The sequence below is a fragment of the Chiloscyllium plagiosum genome, chromosome 7 (assembly GCF_004010195.1).
Source record: "Chiloscyllium plagiosum isolate BGI_BamShark_2017 chromosome 7, ASM401019v2, whole genome shotgun sequence".
In the NCBI taxonomy this organism is placed as follows: domain Eukaryota; kingdom Metazoa; phylum Chordata; class Chondrichthyes; order Orectolobiformes; family Hemiscylliidae; genus Chiloscyllium; species Chiloscyllium plagiosum.
The window spans coordinates 51,350,727-51,369,391 of record NC_057716.1 but is presented as its reverse complement, the minus strand read 5'-3'; the positions used below and the strand labels follow the sequence as shown (position 1 = coordinate 51,369,391).

Genomic DNA, 18,665 nt, shown 5'->3' with positions numbered 1-18,665 from the left:
TTATCTTAGCCTGCTTGGCACACTTTCCTCATTCCTGAAGAAGGGCTCATGCCCGAAATGTCGATTCTCCTGCTCCTTGGATGCTGCCTGACCTGCTGCGCTTTTCCAGCAACACATTTTCAGCTCTGATCTCCAGCATCTGCAGTCCTCACTTTTTCCATAAAGTCAGACAACCAGGTATATGTAATATGTCAAGCTGGTAATAAAAGACTTCAGCCCAGGTTACTGTACCTTCGCCTTCCACATCAACCAAAACTTGAAAATGTCCACATGACGGCCGCACTGTATTGCTTTATCTCCTGTATCATAGGAAACATCGTACTGTTTATCTTGCTGGAACAAATAGCCCGCACACATCTGATTGCAGCCTTGGAGAATACCCTGTGAACAAAAAATAACTTATCTTACTCCATGTTACCATAACAAAAAGGTAATCATTCAGAATGCTATGCATTTAGGATTCTTTTTTAAGTTAGATTGAAGAAATTAGGAAGTTTAAAAATATTAAGAGGAATAATAGTAAAACAGGTAAAACATAGGATGCACTCAGACTATTAAGGGACACGTGACAAACTATCTAGATCAGGATCATTTGGATAACATAACCACTATTGTTTCTCTTCATTCATTATAATTATCTCCAGTTGATATGTTCATAAATTCAGATTAGATTACTTACAGTGTGGAAACAGGCCCTTCAGCCCAACAAGTCCACACCGACCCTCCAAACAGCAATCCACCTCCCTGCATTTACCCCTTCACCTAACACTGTGGGCAATTTAGCACGGCCAATTCACCTAACCTGCACATTTTTGGACTGTGGGAGGAAACCAGAGCACCCGGAGGAAACCCGCGCAGACACAGGAAGAATGCGCAAACTCCACACAGTTGCCTAAGGCGGGTATTGAACCCGGGTCTCTGGTGCTGTGAGGCAGCAGTGCTAACCACTGTGCCACCCTGCCGCCCACTATTTGGCCCATCAAGTCTACTCCACCATTTGATCATGGCTGATATGCTCTTTGCCCCCATTTTCCTGCCTTCTCTCCATTTCTCTTCAACCCGTTAGCAATTAAAAATCTGTCTAATTCCTCCATAAAGTTACTCACTGCCCCAGTATCCAGCATACTTTGGGTTAGCAAATTCCACAGATTCACAACCCTTTGGAAGAAGTAGTTTCTCCTCAACTCTGTTTTAAATTTGCTACCACTTATCCTAAGACTATGACCTCTCGTACCAGAATTTCCCACAAGAGGAAGCATTCACTACATGTCTATTTTATCCATTTCTTTTATCATCTTGACTATCTCAATTTGATCTCCCCTCATTCTTCTAAATTCCTGAGAGCATAGGCCTAAACTGTTCAATCACTCTTCATATGACAAACCCTTCATCTCTGGGATCAATCTAGTGAACCTCCTCTGAACTGCCTTCAATGCCACTACATCTTTTCAAATTATAAGGGGACCAAACCTGTGCACATTACTCCAAGTTCGGTCTCTTGTATAGCGGCAACAATATCTCCAGCATCTGCAGTCCTCACTTTCTCCTAGCTGCAACAATACTTTGTTATCTCTATATTCTATTCTTTTAGCTATTAAAGGCAATGTTCTATTGACTTTCTTCATTATCTACTGTACCTGCATGCTTTCTGTGACTCATGAATGAGATACTCAGATCCCTCTGCATCACAGCATTTCGAAGTCTCTCCCCATTTCGATAATAGATTGCCTTCTCATTTTTCCGAACAAAATACATGATCTCACACTTATCCACGTTAAACTCCATCTGTCACCTTTTGGCCAACTCTCCTAACATATCTACATCCAGTTGTAAGGTTCTTATTTTCTCACTGCTTATTTTGTGTCATCCACAAATTTAGCTATAGAGCCTCTATCCCTGTTTCCAAGTCATCACAGAATCACAGAATCCCTCCAGTGTGGAAGCAGGCTGTTTGGCCCATCAAAACCACCCAAACCCATATCCTATCCCTGTAACCTTGCAAATTCCATGGCTAATCCACCTAGCCCACAGATCCCTGGACATTATGGGCAATTTAGCACATCAAGGACTTTGGGAGGAAACCCGAGCAACTGGAGGAAACCCATGCAGACAAGGGGAAAAAATGCAAACTCTACACAGACAGTCACCCAAGGCTGGAATCGAATCCAAGTCCCTAGTGCTGTGAGGCAGCAGTTTTAATCACTGAGCCACTGTGCTGAACCTTGCGGCACCCCACTAGTTACTTCTTGCCAACTAGAAAAAAAACCTTTATGCTGACTCTCTGTCTTTGTCCATCAGCCAGTCATCTATCCAAGCTAACAAATTTCCCCAATCCTATATGATCCAACCTTATGAATTAACCTTTGTGCGGCACCTTATCAAAGGCCTTCTGGAAGTACTGACATATTACATCTACAGGATCCCCATTCATCTTCATCTCTTCTCACTCATTACTTCCATTGATGAACATAGCCTTCCAAAGGCAGACTATTCAGAGAAATTGTGGAAACAAACAAGACCAAGGTCATTATTACCAGTTGAGAGCTTCCTTATGAAATAAGAGACTTTGCTGTTCAACACTGTTCTAGATCAAAATACCACAAGATGTAAGGGCAGCAGGCAGCCATTTGGTCCATCAAGTCTTCTCCCTCATATAATGAAATCATGGTTGATCTGATAATCCTCAACTCCACTTTCCTACCTTATTCACAAAGCTATCAATTCCCTTACTGATTAAAAATCTGGTTACCTCAGCCATGAATATACTCAATCACCCAGCCTAGAGAGCTCTCTGCAGTAACAAATTCCGCTGATGCACTACTCTATGAGAGAAGAAACTCTTCCTTATCCTTTTCTTAAATGGGCAACTCCCAACTGAGATCATGCCCTCAGGTCCTAGATTGTCCCATAAGGGGAAAACAATATCTTACATTTACCCCATCAAGTTCCTTAGTATCTTAAAATTTCAATGAGGACTCCTCTCATTCTTCTAAACTCCACTGGGTACAGATTCAACCCACTCAATCAGTCCTCATACATAAAGCCCTCTGTACCTGGAATTAATCTTGTGAACCTTTCCTGGACTGCCTACAATGTGTGTATATGTTGCCTTAGGTATAGGGACCAAAACATTTCACAGTATTCCAGGTGCCTTGGATAGTTTTAGTAAGACTTCTGTATGTTTATACTCAATTCCCTTTGAAGTAAAAGTCAACATTCCATTGATTTTCCCTATTACTTGTCGGACCTGAATGCTAACATTTTGTGATTGATGCATAAGAACCACCAAATCGAACTGTGCTGCAGCTGTCTGCTATCTTTCCCCATTTAAATAGTATTCAGCTCTTATATTCATCCTGCCAAATTGCATAATCTCAATTTTTTCCACAATATATTCCATCTGCCAAGCTTTTGCCTACTGACTCAATCTGTTTATATCCTTGTCAAGACATTTTGCATAAACCTGACTACTGGCCATTTGTGTCACATGCAAACTTAATGATATTACATTCAGTTCCACAATCCAATTCATTAATAAGTATTGTAAATAATGTGGCCCCGGCACTAATTGCTGTGGGATTCCAATAGTTATCCATTGCTATCCTGAAGTGTCCCTATTTATCCAATTCTGTATTCTACTAGTTAGCCGATCTCCTATCCATTTTATTGTACTACCCCAAATAACATGGACTCATCTTATTTAATAGTTTAATGTGTGGTACCTTATTGAATGTTTTCACAAATCCAAATATATTATACCTACAGGTTCCCCTTTAGTTATCCTACTTGCTACTCCTTCAAAGAACTGTAATAAACTTGTCAGACTTCATGAAGCCATGCTAAGCCTGTTTAATTAGATTGTGCATTTCTAAATGTTTTACTAATACTTCCTTTATAATTGATGCTAACATTTTCACAATGACTATAGTTACCTATGCTTGTGTCACCCTTTTTGAATAAGTTTAATACATGGGCAATCTAACCCTCTGAGACTTGTCCAGAATCTAAGGATTCTTGGAAAATTACTACCAATGTATCCATTATTTCTGTAGTTACTTCCTTTAAAATCCAAGGATGCATCCCATCATATCCAGGGAAATTATTGTTCTTCAGCCCATTAGATTCCCTAGCACTTTTTCTTTAGAGGTAGTTATCATTCTTGATTACTTTGTCACTCTACCCCGACATTTAAACCCTTGATAATTTAATATGTTTGGAGTGCTATTAATGGCTAGTATCGTGAAGACAGATATTATGCATTTATTCGGCTCTTCTGCCATTTCCTATTTCCCCACTATTATTTCCCCAGCCTCCTTCTATAAAGGGTCTATGTTCACTTAGCCATTTATATATATTTTAAAGAAGCTCTTTCTATTTATAAGTTATTTGCAAGTTTGTCCTTGTGGTCTCCCTCTTTAATTTTTTTTTGTCCATCTTTTGTTGGTTTTAAGAAGTTTCCCAATCCTTTGGTTTACCACTAATTTTTGCCACATCGTTTGTATTTTCTTCAGTTTGATACTATTCTTAACTTCTTTGGTTAACTGTGATCAGTTTACCCCTTCTGACAATTTTTGCATGTCACTAGGATATATCTTTGTTGTGAGTCAGGAATTATATTCTTAAATGTCTGACATTGTTTCGCTTTTCTGTTAATTCCTTTCCCATTTCACTTCATCCAACTCTGCCCTTATCCTATGTAATTACACTTATTTAATTTTAGTACAGTTGTTTACAATCCAAGTTTCTCACTCTCATGCTGTATGTTGAAATCAACCATGCCATGGTCACTGTTCCTCGGGGGATCTCTAACTCTGAGGCGATTTATTAAACCTGCCTCGTTACATATTACAAGATCCAAAATAGCTTCAATATATTTTTCTAGGAAACTGTCCTGAATACAATCTATGAACTCTTCCTTAAGACTGTCTTTGCAAGATGATGATTAAAGTCACATATGATTAACGTAGTGTCTTTTCTACTTCCTCTTGTTAAATCATGATTTATTCTCTTTTCTAAAACAGTTGCTTTTCAGGAACTTACAAATTACTCCCACCAGTTTGTTCTTCCTGTTGTTATTTCTTACTGCCAACCATTTGCATTCTACCTAATATGATCATAGGTCATGATTCGCTATTGTACTTATTCCATCTTTGCATTAATAAGGTTACTCCACCACCATTTCCTTCCTGCAAATCCTTTTGAAAATTCAAATGCCACTAAATTTGAGTTCCCAGCTTTGGTCACCTTGCAAATATATCTCTGCAATTATTACAGATTATATCCACAATCTCTTTGTGCCATTATTTCATTTATTTTGTTTCAAATGCTATGCACATTTAAATAAGAACCATTAGGTTTGGTTTGTTATTATTTTTCTCCTTTTAAACCTAATTGCTCTTTTCTCTTAATGCTTGTATACTCTGTCGTTCCTTGCCCACTCTGGCTATCGTTATCCTCATTCCTGATGAAGACCTCTGGCCCAAAACGTCAATTTTCCTGCTCCTCGGTTGCTGCCTGACCTGCTGTGCTTTTCCAGCAACACAATCTCAACTCTGACCTCCAGCATCTGCAGACCTCACTGTCTCCTATCATCAACCTCCTTACCTTCAATGCTGCCTTGTCCATTTGGCTTGGAAGTCTAAGTATTTACTTTCTGGAACAGTTAAGTTCAGAAGCACTTATGGTTTACAAAATAACGGTGTTTGGCTTGCTGAAATGATCTCAGAAAGCAGAGTTGCAGAAAACATTCAAAATAATCAAGTTCATAAAAGTTTGCTGATATTAGGAATTACAGTTAAGTTATAGAACAATTAACACCAATAATTGTGATGCAATAAGATTATAAATAATAACAAGGATATGACTGAAGAATTGGACAGATTAAGAAAGGATATTCAATCTTTACCTCAAGAAACAAACAAGTATTAAACTCAGATAGATTGTTTGCAGCTCTCAAAGGAAATGGCATTCGCCAAATTAATGAATTTCAAGGCAAAGAGGACATCAAATTCAGATTTAAGTTTTTCCTGGAGAGTGAAAAAATGGTTGGAAGTACGTGGCACACTGAGATAACAAAAATAGCCTGCTGTGTCCTGAGTAGTCCTGATGACTGGGAAATGGCAACTGGGATAGCCTTTTTTAGAAAGAAATCAGGCAGAATCAATGTCAGTTGTGGAAGAGAAATATTATTTGACAAGTTTATTAGAGTCCATTAACAATATAGAAATCAGACCGGACAAAGGACAAGGAGTAGACAGTGCATTCGGATTTCCTAAAGGAATTTGATAATGTGCTGAAAAAGCGTTATTACATAAGATAAGACCTTATGGTAATGGAGACTAAATAATAGCGTGGGTGGAGGACTAGCTACCTAATAGGAAACAGAGAGTCAGTCATTTTCACCATGACAAACTGTAACTAATGGAGTGTCACAGGAATCAGTGCTGGGGTTTCAATTATTTACAAACTATATTTATGATTGAAATGAAGGGATTGAATTTATTGTTGCCAATATTGCTGACTGGTTTGAGAATCCAAAGAGTTTTCCAAAGGGCATGGATAGGTTAAATGAGTGGCCAAAAATTTGGCAGATGGAGTATAATGTGGGAAAACAAAGAGGTTATTCATTTTAATAGGAAGAATAGAAAAACAGAACATAATTTAAATGTAAAACCACTATAAAATGCATCAATGCAGTGTGTGCAGATATCCTTATACACCAATCACAAAATGTCAGTATGTGTGCACGGCAAATAATTAGGAAGGTAAACGGAACATTAGCCTTTATTGGAAGAGTGATAATATATAAAAGGAGGGAAGTCTTATTACTGCTGTACTAGACATTGATGAAATCATACATAGAGTGTACTTGGTGCATCTTTGGTCACCCTACTCACGGAGGGGTATATTTGACTTGGAAACAGCTCAGAGAAGGTTCATTAGACCAATTCCTGGGATGAGGGGCTTGTTTTATGAGGAAAGATTGAACAGATTGCACCCATACTCATTGAAATTTAGAAAAATATTCGATGACCTTATTGATATATATATAAAATTCTGATGGGCTTGTCTGCATAGGTGACGAGAAAAATTTTCCTTGTAATGGTGTAGAACCATGGGGCACAGTTTAAAAATAAGGTGATTCCCATTTAAGATGGAATTGAAGAGAATTTCTACTTTGAGGGTTGTTAGCCTTTGGAATACTCTTTTTCATAAGCAGTTGAGGTTGGGTCATTGAATATATTTAAGGCTGTTACACAAAGTTTGATTGACAAGTCAGTCAAAAGCAGCAGGGGACAGGCAGGGAAGTGGAGATAAGACCTCAAGCAAATCAGCTATTATCTCATTGAATGGCAGAGCTGTTCCAAGGAGCCAAATGGCTTCCTCCTCCTCCTAACTCTTATGTCCTCATGCTGAAGGAGGATTGAAGTAAAATCTTGGAAACTATAGACCAGTGAGTTAAGATTCATCTTGGGAGACAAAGCTAAACCAGCAATTGGGCATTGTCTTTTTTTTCAAACATCTAATCATCTACCAATTACTCCTGTGGTTTTGGAGAGGGGGAGAAGGAGAGCTAAAATGGTTGCAATCAGTTATGATGAGGAAATTGCTTTTAGTTGACACAAAAACAGAAGTTGCTGGGAAAGCTCAGCAGGTCTGGCAGCATTTGAGAAGAGAAATCAGAGTTAGCGTTTCAGATCCCGTGACCCTTCCACAGAACTGGACCTGAACCATTTAAGAGAAATCAGAGTTAATGTTTCAGGTCCAATTCTGTGGACCTGAAATGCTAACTCTGATTTCTCTTCTCAGTTGCTGCCAGACCTGCTGAGCTTTTCCAGCAATTTCTGCTTTTGTTTCTGATTTAAGCATCCACAGTCCTTTGGGTTTTTTTCTGCTTTTAGTTGAATTCTTTTAAAAGAGAAATTATTTCTTACAATGCTGAATGAATTTAAACAACTCAAAGCTAATCCCCATTCATGCTTAGAACATAGTGCTTGTAATTTAGAAAGTGGTGGGAGAATAGCTTGGAGTGTGGGACATTGGAGCTAAAGTCTAACTTGGGACAGCAGGACTAACAATGGAATCAGAGCTGTGCTTCCAGCTGAAAAGGTTTGGTAGCGGGAATCACAATATTAGCAGCAAAAATTATGAAACAAGATTAAGTAGCACCTCAATTTGATACAAGATGCCCTGTAAAAAGGATTGAAAGGGAGATAAATATAGAAACTATGGTTTAAGGGTAGCAAGTAGCCAAAGACAAACTTGTTAGAATGCTACAAGGTGAGAGGGACACAGCAAATCTTTGCTTTGCACAATATGCTGTAGCATATTTCCCGTGGCATTGCTTTTAATTTATTACACAAAACATTGCTTTGTGATAGTAAAGAGGTTTTCGACAAAGTGTGACGGGGAAGTGTTTCAGGAATAAATGTGGGTTACGTACAGAAATTATCTGCAAATGTTTTAACATAAGTACAATAGCTGAGTGGTTATGTTACTGGACTAATAATCTACAAGATTTCGTATCACTGCATAGCAGTTTGAAAAGAGAAACTGGATTTTAAAATCTAAATTTGGGATGGGGAAGTGTGTCCATAATGGGCATTGGGCCTAAAGTCTCAACTGGCTCAGTTAAGAAAAGGAAATTTGTCTCCCCTCCCTATGACTCCAGTCATATACCAACATGTTTCATTCTTAACGACCTATAGCAGCGCACACATTTGAATCAAACTGGTACACCAACTGTTTCAGGAAAAGATTCTCAGGTCAAATACGGATGGGCAATAAATGGCAGGCATTGATGTTCATTTCCTGAAAATAATTTTTAAAAGCTATCAGACTTCTGGTGGCATTTTTACAATTAATCAGAAAATATAATGAAGCATGACATCTAAAGTATGATGGCTAAAGTAAAATAACTATGACACTCACATGAGGCATGCATTAAATTTCACAGGCTAGATTTACTGCTGTGATCATACTGCCTGTCATATTGTGGAGTTCTAATACCATCTGATATTCGAGAGCTGAAATAATGTGACAAAGTCCTGTCATTTTCATTTGAATACATCTACCAGCTCTCTTTCGTATTTCCAGCAGTAAGTCTAAGCTAAGATTTTTGGCAAATAGAATGTGGTTTTAATTTCCCATGTTTAATTATAATATATTGTAGATTTTACTATCTGTCAATTTCATGCTTAACTTTTCGCTTTATTTTTCAGGTAACAAAAAAATGAACAGTTCATTTAGTTACAGATACCTTATTGAAAGTTTATAAAATTCTAATACTACTTCTATTTTTAGCTTTGCTGTTTCAGCAGAAAAACCACACAGCAGTCATCACATTTTCCAAAAAAACCCAATTCAACCCATTTCCTGTCCTACAGCTTCCTGCATTGCAATACAGTCATGTAAAGCTATCACCTTCCTGGGTGTTTTAAGAATGTGCAGATGGAATTTCTTCTTGGAAACAATGGCTTATAACTTGGGTAGACCATAGCCCTCTCACACCACTGCCATCTCTGACCGTAGCCAGTTTCTCAGGGTCAGGACCATTTGAATGAATTTGACGGAGTCTAGCATAGCTGAAACATCTGAAAGGTGCAGAAACACAATACCGTGCACAGCTGGCAAAGTCACCAAAAGTGTCAAAACTTAAAATAACTTTTATTTTAAAGTTTTTGCCTTACCTCGCACTATCACTAATGTAGCACTGGACAAATTTGCTACAGAAGCTTGAAATCATCTTTGCAGCCCATTGCAACCTTAGGATAGGATGTGTGCACAGCATTCCTAGTTCTTAGAATTAGTAATGTGCAAGTGACAGAAATTGTGCATTATCATCATTTGCATCTAATTATAAAATGACCACAATTATTTGCATGAATGTATTATACTCCTGATCTCAGTTCTAGTGGGAAATCATAGAAGTGGCATCTCATGGCAGGGTAACAGTGAGAGTGCTGACTGCCTGATTTTTCTCTCGCTAGTCCTGCTGAGAAGAGAATTCTGCCCTGAGTGCTGTTAATTTCTTTGCATGAAGAACCACGTTTTAATCAGCCAGCCATTTCTACCCCATCAAAAATGTATTTTCCACTCTTTTCAGCATTATTATTGCTAACACTAGCTCTAACAGTCAGTTCTTATTCCCAGTGGTAATACCGTTTACCATGACTTGATACTTTCAATTTAGACCTTAATTAGATTTTAACAGCCATAATAACTCCACACATTAAATTTAGCCTACCAATTTTAGCACTTTAATCTGAGTTTATTTTTACTTAGAGCAGAATTTTCACCCCATTGTCAGGCTGGCATATTAACTCACTTCGCCGTCAGGCTTGCTAATTTACCATGTTCTTGGAAGTAGGATCAGAGTTAGAAGGGCTATCTTCCAGCAGGTCCTTGACCAGACCAGTGCTCCAGATAGTTTTGGAAGCTCACCTCTTGTGCCTAGTAGGAGCCACTTTCTGAATGGACATCCCATCCACAATGGTGGATCTTGTGGCCATGTCCTAATTCAATTTGTTTTTCAAGTTGCTGAAAGGATGCCTCACAACAAAGGCATCAGCTCTGTCCCTAAACTACAGTAGTGGCTGCAGTTCCATTCATGTTGGAGAACCTATTATAGATCCTGTTTACTCTTCTTAATTCATTGTTAAAAAGCCCCCCTGGCCATCAACTGGCCAATTGAGGGAGAATTACTGTCAGTTGACTGGGACCAGGACCCAATTTGACCCTTACCTAAATCCCAATATTCTACTGTTGGGCCTAGGAGCATCAGAATAATCAAAGGTTCCATTATGCTTGTACTTTCATGCCAAACAGCTAATTTGTAACTTCATGTAAAGAGTTGTGTAACTATCACTTTGGTTGAAATGTTTAAAAACAATTAGAAGTAAGATTAGAACTTTCACAGGAAATACAACCAATCTGGAAATTGTGAGTTGAAACAGACATCAAAAGTTTATTAAGTTACTTGTCAGTTTGATTTTGATTTACCTTCCAGATTCATTGCTACTCTGCATTAAAACAAAATTATAACTTTGGCTACAAATGTAAACTTATACTTTGAACCAAATGCAATGGCCTATATTTTATAATCAGTGGCAAAAGTACGATGCTTGGTCCTTGAAATTCCATGGGATTTGGGCGACAACTCTCTGTCATTGGGCATCATACTTTTTGTGATGCCCCCCCTACAGGATATTGATGGCATGCACAACTTAGTACTGGTAAGATTCTTCAACCAATCAGATTGAAGAATCCTCATGTAAAACACAAGGAGAACTTTAACAACAAAGAAGCAGGCAGGTTTATTTCAAGTGGGAGGTTAAAGTTTGAATCCAAATCCAACCCATCTCCAATCAGTCCTCTTTCACTTTTACTGGAGGCAGAGCAGGGGATACAGGCGGGCAATCAATATGATACCAGAAAGATGGGTGTTTCCTTAATATTATAGTAGGGCTGCATGTCTAATTAATTTGCACCCTCTTCAATTCAACTCTGGATGATGAGACTTGCTCAGCTTTGACTTTTGTTTAGAAATATAGAAATATAGAAAATAGGAGCAGGAGTAGGCCATTTGGCCCTTTGAGTCTGGTAAACCATTCAATATGATCATGGTTTATCATCCAACTCAGTATTTTGTTCCCACTTTCCCACAATATCCTTTGATCCCTTTGTAAGGTACTTCTAAAGTAGCAAAACATCTGAAAGTACTTTGCAAAATTGGACACAAAGTCATGTAAGAAGGTATTAGAATAAGTAGCCAAAAACCTGGTGCAAAAATTAGATTATGAAGAATCACGTAAATGAAGAGAGAGGAGGAGACAGTATTGAGGAGGAAAGCTCAGTGCATTGGCCTACACAGCTGGAAGCTCAGCCACCAATACTGGAGCAATTGAATCAGGGAAGCAGACATGGCCGAATTAGAGGAAAGTAGAGACCTTGGAGGGTTGTCGGGCTGGGCCAAATTACAGAGAAGGGAAGGAGCAAGACCTCGGAATGCTTTGATTATAAAGAACGTTTTTTTTAATTTCAAAGCAATGCCTGATCAGGAACTAATGAAAATCAGTGAGCACAGAGATCATGGGTGCACGTTCAAACATAAGGCAATAGCATTTGGATGATCTTAGGATTACAGAGAGTGCAAGTTGGGGAATGGATCACAGTAGTATGGAAATAAAGATTGATAAGAATTTCCATAGGGCCTTATATGGCCATAGGAAGTCTTAAGTCATTTTGAAGTCATTTTTTAAATTAGTCACTGCTGCAATATAAGAAATGTAGCTGATTTACAATCTATTAACATCTTTTCACGTATTATCTTTTTTTGGATTGTTGATTGAAAAATAAATATTGGTCCTGATATCAAGGCTAATACCCTGCCATTTGAAATAATGCAGCTGGGATCTTCTCTACTTAGCCACAACATTGGTCTAATGTTAAATCCAAACAACAATGCAGCTTCTCTTCAATATTGTACTTTTTTCTGAAATACTTATGTTCTGGAATGGAACTTGAAACCATATTCTTCTGTTTTTAGAGCCAAGACAGATGCCAAGTGATCCATACCTGATACACATTAAAATAACTAACTCTCAAACTAATGGGATTCTTGTGGTGCAGTGGTAGTGTTCCTCCGTCTGGGTTCAATTCCCACCTTCCCCAGAGGTGTATAATAATATCTCTGCACAGGTTGAATAGAAAATGTTCCATACTAACGAAGTTACAAACAAGGTATCAGCAACGTACAGCCTGAAGCAGGGTTTCCCGACAAGGCTGAGTAACCTAGGCAATGAATCTGAAAATCTATTTAGATCACCTCATACACTTGTAATTATATGCCTGCTAAATATTCCAGAAAACGTTAGGGTTTATCCAGTCCTGAAAACTTTATTTTTTTAAATGCATAATAAGTTTTAAGTTATACCAAATAGCTTCTTTGGAATTGTAAATTAACTCTTACAGATATGGAGTCTCATTCCTTCAGAGCTAAATTGGAGTTTAACAAATAACAAAAATTAAATTACTTTTTTTTACTATCTCTCCTACCTCAATTCCTTAATCCAACTTCCCTTTCCTGCTCTTCATTCAATTTGAACACCTAATGTGACATTGAATTGAATATTCTAGCAGAGACATCCTGGTTCAGACTCTGCATTGCTTATTAAGGACTAGAGGGCAGAAGTTTAAGGTAACAGGGGAAAAATTTAAAAAGGACCTGAAGGATAAATTCCTCATGTGGTGTGTGTATGGAACAAGCTGCCAGAGGAAGTGGTGGAGGTGGGTGCAATTACAGTATTTAAAGGCATCCAGATGGATATAAATAAAAAATTGAGTGACTAATTATAATAATTCAGAATGCTGGCTAATGGGATTAGGTCAGATTGGGATGTCTGGTCAGCGTGCAACTGTGGGACCGAAGGGTCTTTTTCCATGCTGTATGATTCTAACACTTGATGATTCTTCAATCCTGATTAGTTAAGGAGATGCACAATTGCTTATCCTGTTACATACAGGTCCTAGATTTCCTGCAGACAGTGTAGTGTCATTTTGGTTCTTTCATGTACAGGATAGTTCAGTGCAAAGCCCCTTAGAAAATCTGCGAGCAAACATAAACAAGATGAACAGGTCATTTGTTCACTAGTGAGAGCAAAATCTGGCCCATTGCTTCATATGTTGGAGCTGAGTCAAATAGTTTTGTGAATTAAAAAAAACCTTTTGTATTTTTTTGAAGTAATTCCTCTACTGCTTTGGTTGATTGTTTCCAATGCAGGAGGTGCTTGTAAGGAGAAACCAGAAAAAAAGCAATTCTGACAGTTGAGGCTAGAAAAAAAATCATGTACAGTGTTTAATAATCACACAAATATCTAAATTAAACTCCGAATGAATTTTCACCCCACCTCACACTGTTCATAAGTTAAAATCTTACCTAAATATATTGCATTTGTAAAAAGTCAAACATACTAAAATGGTCAGAACTTCTCTGATAATTTCTTTCGATTATACTTCTTATAATTGGGACAAAGACCAAGAGGTACAGAAATGGTAAATTTACAAATTTAGTTGCATCCAATGCTCTCTTTTTCTGTGGTAGAAATATAATTATTCACTAATTTCTAATTGACTGGCGTAACTTAAACTATACAGCACATAGCAGCCATCTGGTGCATTCATCTGTGGATATCTATTGAGTACATAGACATTCTGAATTATTATAATTAGTCACTCAATTTTCTATATATAATGGAAATCGGTCATTTAAAGTACCTCTGCACAGATTTTTAGTACATACATTCTGCCATAATCATTCAGCAGAAACACTGTCTGAAGAGAATTACTCTTCTGGATCCTCCATCTTAACAATTAAATCAATTGAACCAAAAGCCTAAGTTGAATCCTAGCTACTTTGTGTGATTGCTATTTGATAAGTATTTGAGGAAGGCACTGAAATGTAGTAACAGAGGAACTGTGTATCTTAAATCTGTGCTACCTTATGGGTCAGATTGAACTTCATTGTCAAGTGAACTTGTTTTATGCTTTACATTTGGAGATAAAGTGGAAGGATTATTTATTGTATTGTATATCAAGGATAATATCAAAGTGTATAATTTGCTATATCAGGTTGTTAATTTTCAATTTATTTGTTTTGCTTAAATAAAGTTATTGCTGGTTTAAGAGTCAGATTCTTAGTAGGATTGGTATATTCATAGTCTACCATTAAAATAGAAGACAATCAAACACCAATGCATGTCTTTTCAGTACCTGCTGGATTGAGGAAAGGCTTAATGTTATGATCTACCAATGCCTCGCTACTAAAGAGAATGTGTGACACTGCTGATCTAGGAAAGGGAATGTACATGTCAGTGGTTTTCTTGTGACTATGAAGGCAAAAGGTTATTTGGTGTAAAGATCTCAAACATTGGTGAAATGGGTGGAGGTAGGCCAATTTCAAGAGGCTAAGCAGAGGGTAGAAGTGACTTTGATGGGCCCAAAAGACCTGCAAAAGAAGTCCTCCCACTTACCTGACATCAGTGTGTGCAACTAAAACTACTGGGTTTTACAAATGGTGTGGGCCTCCCCCACTGAAGGTAGTGGTGGCCTGCAGTCCTTGAGTGGCCATTAGTTGTTCCTCTCTTTACTCCCACTGTAAACTTTCAGATTGTTCAGAGACAGGCAAGTAGATGGTAGAAAGGTAGACAGAGAGCATGGAATCCACTGCCATATTTCCACCACTGTCCTGGCTTTGTACCATTTTCCAACAAACTGTGGTTTCACTAGTTTGAGGTGCATTGGCCCGGACCCCACGAGGCAAACACCTAAACTCCACACAATGCCATTCATCAGTTTTTGTCTCAAACTTCACTGTTTTCCCATGAGTTAGCTGATGAACAATCTGTCTTTAGAAAGGTGAAATAACCCTGTAGGATTACTTGCAATCAGCCAAATTTTGTATGTTCACCCAATATCAGCTTCTTAATCCAAGTACCTGTTTAAAAGATGTAGGCAAAGTAAGTGCTTAGCATTAAGTAATCTCTCACCTTTGTGTATTAATAAACAGCTGTCAATGAAAGTTGTATCTCTTTATATTTTTAACTCATTCACTTGTTTGCCACAAATCTACTTCAGACTTTGATCCTGAATCTAAACATAGTGGGCAAAAGAAAGACCTTCTATGTTATGTTTTGGAGTTTGAACCATGATGAAAGCATATCGTATAAACCATAACCTGAATCTTGATTGGAACTTGACTATCATTGCGACAGGTGAAAAAGACAAGAGTGCCCACAATCTTGAACAAATATTGCGCATGACTGATATGGAAATAAGTCAAAAGTAAATGATAAGAAGCAAAGATGAGAGGTTTAGAATTGCCAGGAGTGGAAAGACACTAGCGCTTCATCAGAGGCTCACTGGTTATGCTACCTAGCATGGTGACAAAATGTCTGAGGACACATCTACCAGCTCAGCGAGCAAACTTACTACCTGATCCACAACCTGAGCTACAAACCTTTTCCAAAATCACAGTTATTGTTACATTTTTTCAGTGCTCAAAAGGTGAATGAAAGAACATTCAGTGTACAATGTGTTTACCAAATACGAACAAGTTTGTTGTAGTTAATGTCTGAAGTAGATGAAAATTGGCTCCATATCAACATCAGAACAATATCCATATGAAATTTTATTTTTGGTGTTTTGTGCTGTGATTCTATTTTCAAACTCAGTTCCCTAGGGGTATTACTAGCCTGGAAGGGACATTCATCAGCTTGGGCTGGTTTCAAATCCAAATTCTAGTGCAAAACTAGACCAATCAACTGGATCATCCAATCTACTAAGTATTAACCCAGGTAAATATGTAAAGCTTCTGAGCATGTGTCTGAATATTATGGGTCTAGAGATAAATTTTAATCTAAAACTCTAAAAAATGTTGAGAAATCTGAGACCAAAAACTTAACTGGATTGAAATTTATGATTCTTGTCCACGGGTAGGTTATTATACAAAACCATGCCCATCAGTGAAAGGTGAGTTAGTGAAACAGTGGGGAGTTACCTCTGTCATACAAAGTTCCACTCAAATTAAGGCAGTGCCCCACCTTCAGGCCACAAGAACAGAACTTGAAAATGTTGCACAAAAGATTTTCTCATAGGGGTTCAGCCATAGGAGTTTTGAACAGACATAGAAATAGAAGGAGATGTATGATACTTAATTTATTACAAATATTCCCCTTCATAAGATTTAGAATTATGTTACTTCTGGATGACGAGACAAAGGTCCTCTTAAAGAAAGTTAGAGAGAAACGTAAATGACAATTTTTGCAATTCATACCATTTGCCAAAATAGTTAATAATGTTTGTTTTAGAACTGAATACATGTGCAGAATTGTGTTGTAAAAGAAGCTAAACCATCCTTACTATGTTGTAACAATTCAACTCAAAGAAAGCTCATAATATCTACATTATGAAAAATAATTCAAGTAGATACCTTTTCTCGGACAAGAATTGCTGAACACTGCAACAAAACTCCCATCATCTTGTGGGGATTCCAAGTGACTGAATTGGCCCTTGAAGAAAAGTCATTCTGTAATTATGTCACATATGCTTAAAGCATGATCAAACAAGTTCAGCATTATTTGCTATCATTTTAATTGGTCCATACAGCATGATGGTATTAATGGTTAGGTGCTTAGTAAAGATCAATCAATACAGTATAACCTGATCTGGAAAGAGCTATGTTTAAAAATAGAATGAAACACTATGGTTATTGGAAATCTAAAATAAAATCAAAAATGCTGGAGAAACTCAGTAGATCTGACAGCATCTGTGAAAAGAGAAACAGATTTAACTTCTTCAGAACTAAGTCTGAGAGCTGAGAATTCTGAAGAGTCATGAAACATTGACTCTGCTTCTCTCTCCACAGAGTCTGCCAGATCTGCTGAGTTTCTCTAGCTCTTTTTGTTTTTTTGCTATATTTGAAATTGGTGTCATCAATGTATGGTCAAAACTATTTTTTCCTTTTAAATGAGGTATAACCAATATCATTTATCACATTGGTTTAACAGATGAACCAACTATTTGCTTTCTTTTCAATATGTTGTAACTCATTGGGCCAGAGAAAATTTGCGACTCAGAGAGCAGCCATTCAACCCAAGATAGAACATAGAACATAGAACTGTACAGCACAGAACAGGCCCTTTAGCCCACGATGTTGTGCCGACCACTGATCCTCATGTATGCATCCGCAAATTTCTGTGACCATATGCATGTCCAGCAGTCTCTTAAATGTCCCCAATGACCTTGCTTCCACAACTGCTGCTGGCAACGCATTCCATGCTCTCACAACTCTCTGTGTAAAGAACCCGCCTCTGACATCCCCTCTATACTTTCCTCCAACCAGTTTAAAACTATGACCCCTCATGTTAGTCATTTCTGCCCTGGAAAATAGTCTCCATCTATGCCTCTCATTATCTTGTATACCTCAATTAGGACCCCTCTCCTCCTCCTTTTCTCCAATGAAAAAAGTCCGAGCTCAGTCAACCTCTCTTCATAAGATAAGCCCTCCAGTCCAGACGGCATCCTGATAAACCTCCTCTGAACCCTTTCCAAAGCATCCACATCTTTTCTATAATAGGGCGACCAGAACTGGACGCAGTATTCCAAGTGTGGCCTAACCAAAGTTTTATAGAGTTGTAACAAGATCTCACGACTCTTAAACTCAATCCCCCTGTTAATGAAAGCCAAAACACCATATGCTTTCTTAACAACCCTGTCCACTTGGGTGGCCATTTTAAGGGATCTATGTACCTGCACACTAAGATCCCTCTGTTCCTCCACACTGCCAAGAATCCTATCCTTAATCCTGTACTCAGCTTTCAAATTCGACCTTCCAAAACGCATCACCTCGCATTTAGGTAAAAACAATGACTGCAGATGCTGGAAACCAGATTCTGGATTAGTGATGCTGGAAGGGCACAGCAGTTCAGGCAGCATCCGAGGAGTAGCAAAATCGACGTTTTGGGCAAAAGCCCTTCATCAGGAATAAAGGGAGAGAGCCTGAAGGGTGGAGAGATAAGCTAGAGGAGGGTGGAGGTGGGGAGAAAGTAGCATAGAGTACAATAGGAGAGTGGGGGAGGGGATGAAGGTGATAGGTCAGGGAGGAGGGT

General features: G+C 38.1%; 1 protein-coding gene across 5 annotated transcripts in view; it reads right to left on the bottom strand.

Moving 5' to 3' along the window:
- The window catches only part of LOC122551587 (glutamate decarboxylase 1), a 62,730-nt gene that overhangs the window by 20,944 nt on the left and 23,121 nt on the right, over positions 1-18,665 (bottom strand). For all 5 annotated transcript variants that reach the window (XM_043693707.1, XM_043693708.1, XM_043693709.1 and 2 more), the window contains 2 exons: positions 16,988-17,066; positions 232-381 (listed from right to left, as the gene is read on the bottom strand). In XM_043693707.1, coding sequence (XP_043549642.1) covers positions 232-381; positions 16,988-17,066 — 229 coding nt within the window. The remainder of the gene's footprint in view (positions 1-231; positions 382-16,987; positions 17,067-18,665) is intronic.